The 11541-nt window shown below is 49.6% G+C and overlaps 3 protein-coding genes and 1 pseudogene across 4 annotated transcripts; 2 read left to right on the top strand and 2 right to left on the bottom strand.

Moving 5' to 3' along the window:
* The first annotated feature begins 721 nt into the window (after window positions 1-721).
* On the top strand, window positions 722-3657 carry LOC119357272. 2 transcript variants are annotated; one of them, XM_037624262.1, is made up of 3 exons: window positions 722-978; window positions 2138-2671; window positions 3184-3657. In XM_037624262.1, the coding sequence occupies exons 2-3, from the start codon at window positions 2156-2158 to the stop codon at window positions 3334-3336; spliced, it is 669 nt and encodes a 222-aa protein (XP_037480159.1). In that variant the 5' UTR covers window positions 722-978; window positions 2138-2155; the 3' UTR covers window positions 3337-3657. The 2 variants fall into 2 exon arrangements, with proteins under 2 accessions (XP_037480159.1, XP_037480160.1); XM_037624263.1 differs by having other exon boundaries at window positions 2135-2671.
* Window positions 3658-4005: 348 nt separating this feature from the next.
* On the top strand, window positions 4006-5926 carry LOC119357271 (pathogenesis-related thaumatin-like protein 3.5). Its single transcript, XM_037624261.1, has 3 exons — window positions 4006-4237; window positions 4617-5304; window positions 5606-5926. The coding sequence occupies exons 1-3, from the start codon at window positions 4165-4167 to the stop codon at window positions 5742-5744; spliced, it is 900 nt and encodes a 299-aa protein (XP_037480158.1). The 5' UTR covers window positions 4006-4164; the 3' UTR covers window positions 5745-5926.
* A 1546-nt stretch (window positions 5927-7472) lies between these two features.
* Window positions 7473-7910, bottom strand: LOC119358461 (annotated as a pseudogene).
* A 1436-nt stretch (window positions 7911-9346) lies between these two features.
* On the bottom strand, window positions 9347-10984 carry LOC119352507 (benzoate--CoA ligase, peroxisomal-like). Its single transcript, XM_037619118.1, has one exon. It carries the CDS (start codon window positions 10982-10984, stop codon window positions 9347-9349), a length of 1638 nt encoding a protein of 545 aa, XP_037475015.1.
* Between the last annotated feature and the right edge of the window lie 557 nt (window positions 10985-11541).

Genomic DNA, 11541 nt, shown 5'->3' with positions numbered 1-11541 from the left:
GTTGACTTTGTATACAAATCCAACAACAATTAATATGAATCAGAGGGAGTAGTAAATTCTTAAAAGTAAGAAAGAAATATTCTTACGGAAGTGCTTTTGTGAGCATGAGAGCTCATGTGAACAGTAAATCATAATAATAATAAAGATAAAAAAGTTCTATTTTCTAGGCAAGCATCGATGTGCATGCAAATTTTGTGATTGAATTACCTGCATGGATGTCTAGAGCAAATAAAACAAAATTGATGCTTCAAAACGCTTCTCAAAACAATATTTTTGGAGCATCAAAGTTTTATTTTTGGATTATATTATTTTAATTTGAATTATTGTAGCATTGAAATATTTATCTTTCAAATGCTTAAGAGTTGTGCTATTTTATCTTTGACTGTTTTGAGTAGTCCTGGTATCGGAAAAACTAAAAGCAGACATTTTCCACGGACACGTTTGAACACGTCGTACATCTCCATGGACATTTGGCGATGTCCGTCCTTGTTCACTTCGTGTATTGCTTTAGCCAAGTTATTAAAATCTACAACGTTTGACCAAGTTTATGAAAAAACAATTTGAAGTTAAAATCAAAACGTATATAATTTTAATAAAAGCTTATATGCGGGCAGACATGGCATTTAATTCTTGCAATTTATGGATTCTTTCTATTCCTGTGTTCTCCTATCCCGTCGTCCCAAACGCAAACCGGCCCTAAAAGTCCCACCTTTTTCCGGACAGGCTAGAAATGCCGCTGTCTCTCGTCTAGTCCCTACAGCCGCCGCCACCGTCGCCGTCGCCGCCGACCGACGGCTCAATCCCGCCAGCCTGCCCGCCGACGCCTCAGCCCCACTCCCAGCCGCCCCAATCACACGCCCCGCGCCGCCCCCGCCCCTCACGCGCGTCGCCGCCGCCGCCGCGGGCTCCGTTCTTCCTCGTCTGGACACCGCGCTCCCGCCGCCTCCGCTCCGCCCCGCCCACCCATTGGGTTTCCAGGTACGAGGTTTCCCCATCTTCATCCCGCGATTAAGTTCAATAGAAATCCCGCTGGACCTCACGGCCTGTGGCACACGCCGTCTAGATCCGCCGCCCCTGCAGTTGCTGTGAGGTGAGGAACGGCTTGTTATTAGCTACATAGTGGAGGAGTTTGGGGCTGTTTGGATGCTGCCCTAGCCAGCCCTACCAAATCGTGGGCGAGCCAAAACTTTGGCGCAGCATCCAGCCGCCCACGCCCTGGCCAAGAGTTGGCAACAAAATGAACTGGAGATGCCCGTGCAGCCAGGGCGTGCCAAATATTTGGTCATCATCCAAACGAGTACCCAGCACCTGGTCAACGTCCAATGTTTTGGCATGGCGGCTGTTGGCTGGAATCCAAACAGACCCTTTACCTCTGCATGTTTTATCTGAGTCATGTGCTGAGCCATGTTCATCAGCTTTTGCATGTGCTTTGTTTAGCCTCGCGGTTTTCTTTTTAACTTTCCCTGCCGATGCTTGAGTAGGTAGTTGCGATTGGGGTGGTTGCTTGTTCTCTTTGAAGCAATTTGTAGGTTTCTACTAATGGAAATTTTGGCAGCTGCCCTTTCATCAAAAAGGCTTGTTCGAGGAAATCCTAAACTGAACCCGCATGCCGGCCCCTGTTTCTGGATGAAGCCATGAAATTTTTGGAGCCATATCCCTACCCTTACATCCAGGAAATAGATGAACAACCCTCCACTGCTGATAGTTAATACTTCCTCCGTCCCATAATATAAGAGCGTTTTTGACACTAGCGTTTTTTACAGGAGTACTCCCTCCATTCCGAATTACTTGTCTTGGATTTGTCTAGATACAGATGTATCTAGACTCATTTTAGTGTCAGATACCTCCGTATCTAGACAAATCCAAGACAAGTAATTCAGAACGGAGGGAGTAGTAGTTATCTTTGATGTTTGATAGTTTTATAAGTGTATAACATGTAGATGCTTTTGCTGCAGAATGCTTCTTCATATTCAGATGATACCCTTAAGATGTTGTTTTTGTTGTGTGCCAGCTCTGTTATAAATCTTTGTTGTTTGCCAGCTCTGTTTATAACCTTTTGCAGTGCTTATTCTTAATTATTCCGAGGAAATCTTAGCCATTTCAAGTGACTGCTTCTGCGTATTGTTATTTCCAGCAGAAGTCGCGCTTCGCTCCTATGGCGGCATCTGACGAACAGCCTCAGAAGGACGAACATGATATGAAGGACGAACAACAGGCTGAGAAGGACGAAAAACAGGCTGAGAAGGAGTACGCTGATTTCGAGGCGAGGGTCAAGAGGACGATATACATCGACCACCTCTCCCCTCTGGTCACCAGCCAGGTTATCAAGGCGTCTCTCGCCCAGTGCGCCAACGTCGTCAACACGGAGTTCATCGAGAACTACACGATCCAGTACGAGATCCCCGCCGCTGCGTTGGTGGAGGTGGACAACGTGTCGCAGGCCCAGGCTGCTGTGGACCTGATGAACAACTTCCCTTTCATGATCGGCGGGATGCCCAGGCCTGTGAGGGCTGTCTTTGCAAAGCCCGAGATGTTTCCGGACCGCCCTAGGAAGCCTGGCTTGAAGATTGAGTTCAGCTGGGTAAAGCAAGGAGATCCGGGGTATGATGGGATGAATAAGCTCAAGGGCCTTATGAGGAGGCAAGAAGCAGAAAATATGGCACTCATCAAGGTGAAGTGGTTGTTTCTTTACTTCGTTACTGTTCTTATTATGTACTCACTCCGTCCCAAAATAAGTGTCTCAACTCTAGTATAAAAAAAGGGCAGCCCGGTGCATGTAGCTCCCGCTTGCGCAGGGTCCGGGGAAGGGTCCGACCACTTTGGGTCTATAGTACGCAGCCTGTCCCTACATTTCTGTAAGAGGCTGTTTCCAGGACTTGAACCCGTGACCTCTTGGTCTCAACTCTAGTATAACTTTGTACTAAAGTTAGTACAAAGTTGAGACACTTCTTTTGGGACGGAGGGAGTACTTGTATGCCCACTACTAAGAAAAGCTGCAAATCTTTCTGCTTTACTTGTCTAAAATGAGAAAAACACTTGCTCAGGGAACAGGAGATGTCAAGCATATTTTGAGAATTTTGATGATGATGCTGCTCTTTAAAATGTGATACAGTTGCTTTAAACCTCATTTCTTCTGTATCCGAGCCATAATTTCATTAAACTCTTTTCTTCTTTTTGTTTCAGAATCAATTGGAAGAGGAGAAGGAGCTGGCGGCGCAGCAGCAGGAAACCCTGGGAGCAAGCAGCACCAAGTACGACATGCTCGAGAACCTCGTGAACAACGGGGAAATCACTAAACTCGCTCAGCATTATAAGGTCAAGCTGGGAGAAGACTGATAGGTTCCTGACGTTCAAGCTCCTCCCTCGTAGACTGACTGCAGTCACCAGTGCAAGCAGATTCTTGTTCTGCCCAGGGCATCCCCACTCACAGATGTGATGGTGTGATAGTGATAATCCATTGGCTAGTTCTCATCTTGTGGTGTGATGATGGTAATAAAGCATTGATTTGTTTGGTGCCGCCATGCCCTAGTTGTGGCCAGCTGCAAAGCAGCAGTTCCTTAGTGTAACAACAGTCGATACATTACGACCGTTTGATGGTACGCTTGGTGTATTAATAATCTTTGTATGACCTCCAAGCTTAGCTTGTCAGCAAGATGATCCAATGATGTCTGATATTGTCTCCTGCATTGCTTCAAACTTGCTTATCTGATATGTCGGTGCCCGCGGTTCAGTCCTGTCTGGCAGTTCTGCTGCTAGCTTGAGTTGTTTTATGTTGGTCCTGATGCCTGAAGGTGTGTTGTTGCCTGAAGCAGGAGGGAATCATGTCTCTGCCTTGTGTTCCCAGGAATGGACACAATGTCAGAGTCGCAAGTGCCATGTTCCCAAGTCTTGGAACACAGGAAAAGGAGGTTCTGCCTGGCTGGCTGGAGAATCTGAGGAGGAAATGGCAAGAGGAAGCAAGGAAGCCATGGCAAGCAAGGTTTGTCCCTTCCTGGCATGCCTCACTGAACCTCCCTCTCACGTATTCTCTCCTTGTGTTAATTTTTTTACTCTAAATAATTATCTCGTCAGCTGTGTTGCTACCAGTAGTATATCTACCTACCTGTATACACCCATACACATCACCAGAGGTTTTTCACTGTTGTTGCTGCACCTGAATCTGCAATGGGTAGGTCCCCAGGGCCGAGGAGGGGAAGTGCCCTGCTTCTGCCTCTGTTTCTCATCTGCTTCTTCTCAGGTGCTACTCTTCACAATCAATTCTTTTCCTCTGCTTCATCTTCTCCTCTTGCTTTCTACTATTGCTGGGATGAGATTGTGTCAGGTTTGTGACTGCTAGAATAGAATGGCATGCTTTGGAATCATCACCAGCCAGTTGGTGTACATCTATTCAGATTGCCTTGCACTCTGTTTTGAATGTACAGTGTAGAGTGTAGACCTTGTTTCAAATGTTGTCAGGACATACTCAACATAAGTGGAATCTTGCAAGCCCTGACCTGACACACATTGCCAATGCCATAGATTGCTTGTCTCTGAAGATCAGTTAATCAGATTGCTACTAGATGCTGCAGTAGTATTAACTGAAGCCAAAGTCGTTTTTGTTGTTGTTGTGATGACAGGGGCAATGAGGCACGTGGAGTCGGCCCGGGAGTTCACGCTCATCAACCAGTGCAAGACGGAGGTGTGGCCGGCGGTGACGCCGGGCGAGAGCTTCGGGGGCGGCGGGTACGCGCTCCGCGCTGGCGATTCGGTGGTGTTCACCGCCCCCGTGGGGTGGTCGGGCCGCGTGTGGGGCCGCACCGGCTGCACCTTCGACTCGGCCGGCAACGGCACGTGCGAGACGGGCGGGTGCGGCACGTCGCTGCAGTGCGAATCGGCGTCGGGGGCCGCTCCGGCGACGCTGGCGGAGTTCACGCTGGCGGCGACTGACTACTACGACGTGAGCCTGGTGGACGGCTTCAACCTCCCCGTGGTGGTGACCCCGACCCCCACAAGCGCCAACTGGACGGGCTGCGCGCCGGCGGGGTGCGACGGCGACCTGCGCCGCGGCTGCCCATCGGAGCTGGCCGTGAAGGGAGATGGCGGGAAGGTGGTGGCGTGCCGGAGCGCGTGTGACGTGTTCGGGACCGACCAGTACTGCTGCCGCGGGCAGTACGCCAACCCGGTGGCCTGCCAGCCGACCTTCTACTCGAAGAAGTTCAAGGCGGCGTGCCCAGCCGCCTACAGCTACGCCTACGACGACCCCTCCTCCATCTTCACCTGCGCCCAGTCGCCCGACTACACCATCACCTTCTGCTCCAGCAACATGTACGTACTGTTCTGACAACCTTAATTATCATCTCTCTCTGAGATGAAATTCCTCCATATGTCTCTCAAGATCTTGTGTGTGGTCAAAGCATCCAATTCTTCACACAATCTGCAAGCTGTCCACCGATTGAATGGCACTGTAGCAATCATCTCTCACACACAAGCAATTTCTCAATATACAGTGCCATTCTGATTTGATAAGCTTGTGCCAGTTTACATGACACTTATCTCTGAATGACAGACATTTCAATGAATCTTTGCTCCTGCTAACCGTTTGATCTTGTACATTCTGTTGTTCCAGGAAGCAATCGGTGTGCTCGTACCGCGACAGCCGGCTCGTCTGCAGCGGCTCCGGCAGGAGCACCTCATCTCCACTAATGCTTGTGATGCTGCTGCTTCTCTGCAGCTTCCTGTCGTTGCAATTTGCATCCCCAGTGTGACTGATTAGTTGATTAAGGCTTAATCATCCAAGAGCAAGCTGACCTGACCCTCTTCCTGATACAGTTCTTTTTGGATCTTTTTTCTCTACTATGAGAAACAGAGAGTATAGGTGATTCATGGATCAAGTTTCTGCACTGTCAGTCAGTCAGTACCATTTGAATTTGAATGAGAGTTATACAGAGATAGCATAAGTGAATATTTGGTTCTCTCTCTTTCTCTCTCTGCTTTTCTAATCATCTATTCTGGTGGGATTATAGACAGCAGAGTAAAGAGCTTTTAAAACAACCACAATTCGCGCTATGGTTTTGAAAAACTAGCACTTTTTGAAAAGCTCCAAAAACTACCACAAAGTTGACTTTTGATTTCAAAAAACACTAGTGATCTATTGGTTAAAGTTTAAATATGCTTACGACAGTTTGGGCCCATCCATCAGGGACACGTGGCAACAGATATAGACACTGCTAGTCAAAAACGTTTATAGTCAAATGCCCGTCTATCGTGCCGCCGGTCTTGTCCCCAACCTGACTGTGACGGCAGCGGCTTCCGGCAATGGCGGCGGGACTCGAACGGAGGGGAACCGGCGGAGTCGCGGCAGCGGAACAAGGCGCCCCTCTGCGGTGGTGCCACACGTATCCTCCCAACCCGACCATGATGGCGGCGGTGCTCGAACGGAGGGGAACCGGAAGCGGCGGGCTGGAGGCTCAGGCTCGTGCGGATCCAGCAAGTCGTGGCAGCGGAATGAGGCGCTCGTCTGGGATCATGTCGCCGTCTCCTCCACAACCTGGCCTCGTCGGCGGCGGGGCTCGACCGCCAATGCATGAAATGATTCCTGAAAGTCTGAACGGATCTTTTGGTACACTTTTCAATAGCATTTACCGTAGACTGACTCAATAACGATGGAAGCCTAATGTTGAGGTTAGACCATGAAATTCTAGCATGAGTGCTGAGACTGACTCAATAATTCTTGATATATTAGTGCTTATTTTTCTCTATTAGCATACCTCTATCTCAGGTTAGTTAGCTTCATACGGGTGGTTTCAAGATCTGACCTCAACATTGGTTTGTTATCATTAGTGTCACTGCTACTGTTAGAGCAACTCTAGCAGATTCACTAAGAAGGGAGTCTTTGCAATATTTCTAGAGGGCCCTTTACAACCATTTTTAAGGTTTTGGAGTCCGGTGCTTTGCTTTTTCAGATTTCCTAAAACGGAAGCCTTTATGACCATATTTCTTTTAATATGTTTGTGTATGAACCCCATTTCAACTTTGATTTGGCATCAACATAAATTTGTGTCAAGTCGAAATTATTTATCCTTCACCAACATCCACAACCTTAAATGAATACAATTTTGACGGTATATTCAAATATGAATCTAATTATATGCTAATTTGATGTTGTAGATACACTGATAATGTTTCCACAAACTTAGGCAAATTCGCAAAGATTTAACTATGAATAAACTCATGATACACAACATTGTTAAAAATGACTTAATAAACTAGTTTCAATTTACTGTTGTATGGGAATATATTATATATAATAATAACACAAACCAAAGAACAAACAAATATTGGCACATATATACCGTTTCCAAATACTCCCTCCGTCCCATATATAAGACGTTTTTGCAGTTTAAAACTGGAACTGCAAAAATGTCTTATATTACGGGCACAAAGGTAGTACAATATTGCCTTTATCACCATGATGGACATCGTACATGGTCGTCCTATAGCCTTGACACAAGATTCCTGGCCGCATCCCGTAACTTCACCTTCTCAACCTTTCCCAGCGCGTTCCTCGGGAGGGCGTCAATGACGACCACCTTCCTGGGAACCATGAAGCGCCACATGCGCTCGCGGCTGAAGGCAATCATTTTATCCTTGCAGACCCTAGCAACCTTGTCTCTGGCCTCGAGGAACGTGCACAGCATCTCGCCCCAGTGTGGGTGAAGCATTGCGACCACCGCCGCGTCGGCCACAGCCGGGTGCTGAAGCAGCACCTACTCCAACTCCTTGCTGCAAATATTCTCATTGCCGCTGATGATCACGTCCTTTGACCGGTCCTTTATCTCAATGTACCCGTTCGGGTGCACGACGCCGACGCCGCCCTTCATGAACAACCCGCCCTTCTCATTCGCCTCGGGGTTGTTGAGGTACCCCTTCATGAGGTTGTCATCGCGGAGCACGGTCTCACCTAAGGACTTGTGGTCGCACGACACATTAGACATGGTGTTGTAGTTGACAAGGACGTACGTTGGTGTCAGCGAGACACAGGACGCTGACCCCCTACCTGGCCTTGAGGCGTGAGCTCTTCAAGAGCGGCAGGAGGTCCCATTGGTGACGCCACTCACAGGCCAGAGATGGTCCTATGATCACTAGCTACTTCGTCTTGAAGAAGGACGTCATGAGAATGATTGGCTTCTCTGGTTACCAGAAGTACACGGCCACACTACGGATGCTTGCATATGGCACGCCCGCTGATTCGTGGGATGAGAACCTACGAATGTCTGAGAGCTCATGCGGAGATGTCATGGTCATGTTTGCAACTACCATGGTCGAGGTGTTCGGACCTCAGTACCTGAAAGAACCAACTATGGCAGACACCGAGAGGCTCTTAGCAATCTCAGAAGCAAGAGGGTGCCAGGTTTGCTTGGATCTCTTAACTGTATGCATTGGAAATAGAAGAACTGCCCGAAGGCTTTATAAGGGCAATACGAGTCATGTTAAGAAGCCCACTATCATTCTTGAAGCAGTTGTATCACATGATCTGTTGATTTGGCACGCTTTCTTTGGTATGCCCGGGTCTGACAATGAAATCAATGTGTTACAGTGATCATGCACAACATGATTGTCGAGGCTGAGGGTGAGGATGACGCCACAACTCTAGAATTTGAGAACATGGGTTATCCTATCGAACTTCCAGACCAAAATTCGGCCACATTTGAAGAGTTTATTCAAATGCATCAACAAATTCGACATCGATTAACTCCCGAGGAGCTGAAGTAATATCTGATTGACCATTTGTGGGTGGTTAAAGGGGACAACAATGTTGGGATGTAATATTTGAACTTCTTCAAGTTTGAACTAGTGTTGCATGCGGCTATTTGAACGTCTATACTCTATGTATGCGGTTATTTGATCTTACGGACTTAAAAAAATGAGGGCGGCCGGATGTATGCGGCTACGGTTGAATGGCGGCCTCTCGCATCCGTGTTTGTGGACTGGCCCCCCTTGTCCGTGGATAGATGCGGGAGCTAATTTATGGGTTGTTGTTCGATGCCCTTGGGGATACAAAGAAATGTGTGCCCAATTATCCGATAGCACACACGCGCCATCTAATGGTGTCCAATAATATCACAAACCAAACAAAACATCCACAGAGCAACTTCATATTTGAATCTTTCAAAAAAACTTCATATTTAAAAATAAGTTAAGATAAGATGATGTGCTCAGATAAGAAAATAGTTTTGCTATAAGAAAATAAAAAGAAAAACATCTGTAGTGCAAAGAAACATTGGCACATATATACGCTGTTTTATTTTCTTGTTTCTAAAATACAATGTTGCCCTTATCATCATGATGCCCCCCGTAAGTGGTCGTCCTACAGCCTTGACACGGCCGATTTCTGGGCCGCATCCCGTAGCTTCACCTTCTCAATCTTTCCCAGCGCGTTCCTCGGAAGGGCGTCAGTGACGACCACCTTCCTGGGAACCATGAAGCGCGACATGCGCTCGCGGCAGAAGGCAATCACTTCATCCTTGCATACCTCAGCAGCCTTGTCTTTTGCCACGAGGAACGCGCATGGTGTCTCGCCCCAGTGCGGGTGAGGCATGGCAACCACCGCCGCGTCGGCCACAGCCGGGTGCTGGAGCAGCACCTCCTCCAGCTCCTTGCTGCAGATGTTCTCGCCGCCGCTGATGATCACGTCCTTTGACCTGTCCTTTATCTCGATGTACCCGTCGGGGTGCACGACGCCGACGTCGCCTGTCATGAACCACCCGCCCTTGAAGGCCTTCTCATTAGCCTCCGGGTTGTCAAGGTACCCCTTCATGAGGCTGCTGCCGCGGAGCACGATCTCACCCAATGAATTGCCATCCCGCGGCACGCTACCCATGGTGTTGCTGTCGACGACGCTGGCATCGGCGAGAGACAGGACGCTCACCCCCTGCCTGGCCTTGAGGCGTGAGCGCTCCGGGAGCGGCAGGAGGTCCCACTGGTGGCGCCACTCGCAGGCCATAGCGGGGCCTGTGGCCTCCGTGAGTCCATAGGAGTGCGTCACCTTGAAACCGATCCGCTCGACGCGGTCCAGCAGGGCGGCCGTCGGCGGGGCGCCGCCCGTGAGGACGTGGACCGGAGCGGCGAGCCGCCGGGCCTCGCCTTCCAGGAGGATATTGAATACCACGGGCGCGCAGCACATGTGGGTGACGCCGTAGTCGGAGATGGCACGGTAGACGTCGGCGGCGCGGTTCTGGCGAATGCAGACGTTGACGCCGCCGCGCGCCGCCATTCCCCACGTGAGTGCCCACCCGTTGCAGTGGAACATGGGGAGCGTCCAGAGGTACACGGGCTCGTTGCCCACCCCCCACGACAGCAGCTGGCCCATGGTGTTCAGGTACGCGCCACGGTGGCTGTACACCACGCCCTTCGGTGCCGACGTGGTGCCCGAGGTGTAGTTGAGCGCGACCGCATCCCACTCGTCTGCGAGCAAGGGCAGCTCCGCCGCCGGGTCGCCGTTGCTGACCAGCGCCTCATACTCGAGCTTGAAGAGGCCAAGCCGGACGCCAGTGGGCCTTTCGATATCGTCGATGACGGCGACCAGAGGGACGGGGGCGCCGGCATCGGCAACGATCTGGAGCGCGTCATGAGCGAGGCGCACGTACTCGTAGTCGACCAACAAGACCTTAGCCTGGGCGTGCCTCAGGATGACCGCCGCCGCCTTGGCGTCCAGGCGCGTGTTGATGTTGTTGAGCACGGCCGCAGCCATGGGCACGGCGAAGTGCATCTCGTACGTTGCCGGCACGTTGGGCGCGAGGACGGAAACCACGTCGTTCTTGCGGACGCCGAGGGAGACGAGGGCGGCGGCGAGGCGGCGGCAGCGCTCGTGCGTCTGGCTCCATGTGAACTTGAGACGCCCGTAGACGACCGACGTGCGGTCGCCGTATACTGCACTGGCGCGCGGAAGGAACCCGACCGGGCTAAGTGGCACGTAGTTAGCCGGGCGCTTCGGAAGCTTGTCCATTGATGATTTCGTCCACCACCGTACGTACCTTCAACTCAATATATTGTGTGTCGTATCGTCAGGCTTTAATTTGTGGAGATGAGATATCCTGAGAGTTGAGTTGCTCTGAGGCTAGTAGGCCTACTTATAGCTTAGCGAGCAATGTTACCAATGTTCAACTTTGTACATGTTTTAGAGCATTTCTAACCGATCCCTAAAACCGGTAAGAAAAGTAATTTTATTTATTTATTTTGAGGGCCTAAACAAAACACAGCCGATCCCTTATCGGTATTAGAGGAGTACAATTTTAACTCCCCGCCCGCTCACTTGATGAGTATAAAGTTTCCCCCTCCCCTCCTCGACGGCGGTTGTTTCCCCCTCCTCGACGGCGGTTGTTTCCCCCTCCCCTCCTCTTCTTAGTTTTAGGGGTTTGGTACATTAATTTACGTTAATTTTTTTTCTTAAAATTTTATATAGAAAGGATGCATGTTTTTGTATTGGAAAGAAGAGTACATTAATCTATTGTCTATTGATAAAGAGAAATCTACTAGATTTTGGTGCGCTGATTACTAGCGATG

This window comes from Triticum dicoccoides, chromosome 2A, assembly GCF_002162155.2.
Source record: "Triticum dicoccoides isolate Atlit2015 ecotype Zavitan chromosome 2A, WEW_v2.0, whole genome shotgun sequence".
Classification (NCBI taxonomy): Eukaryota; Viridiplantae; Streptophyta; class Magnoliopsida; order Poales; family Poaceae; genus Triticum; species Triticum dicoccoides.
This window is presented reverse-complemented; position numbering and strand designations above follow the sequence as displayed.

What these genes read in the sequence shown, in the direction of transcription:
- LOC119352507 (XM_037619118.1), bottom strand. Translation starts at nt 10,984, where the DNA reads ATGGACAAGCTTCCGAAGCGCCCGGCTAACTACGTGCCACTTAGCCCG.
- LOC119357271 (XM_037624261.1), top strand. Translation starts at nt 4,165, where the DNA reads ATGGGTAGGTCCCCAGGGCCGAGGAGGGGAAGTGCCCTGCTTCTGCCT. An exon ending in TCTCATCTGCTTCTTCTCAG is followed by an intron (nt 4,238 to 4,616) that starts GTGCTACTCTTC and finishes TTGTGATGACAG; the next exon opens with GGGCAATGAGGCACGTGGAG. An exon ending in ACCTTCTGCTCCAGCAACAT is followed by an intron (nt 5,305 to 5,605) that starts GTACGTACTGTT and finishes CTGTTGTTCCAG; the next exon opens with GAAGCAATCGGTGTGCTCGT.
- LOC119357272 (XM_037624262.1), top strand. Translation starts at nt 2,156, where the DNA reads ATGGCGGCATCTGACGAACAGCCTCAGAAGGACGAACATGATATGAAG. An exon ending in AAAATATGGCACTCATCAAG is followed by an intron (nt 2,672 to 3,183) that starts GTGAAGTGGTTG and finishes TTTTTGTTTCAG; the next exon opens with AATCAATTGGAAGAGGAGAA.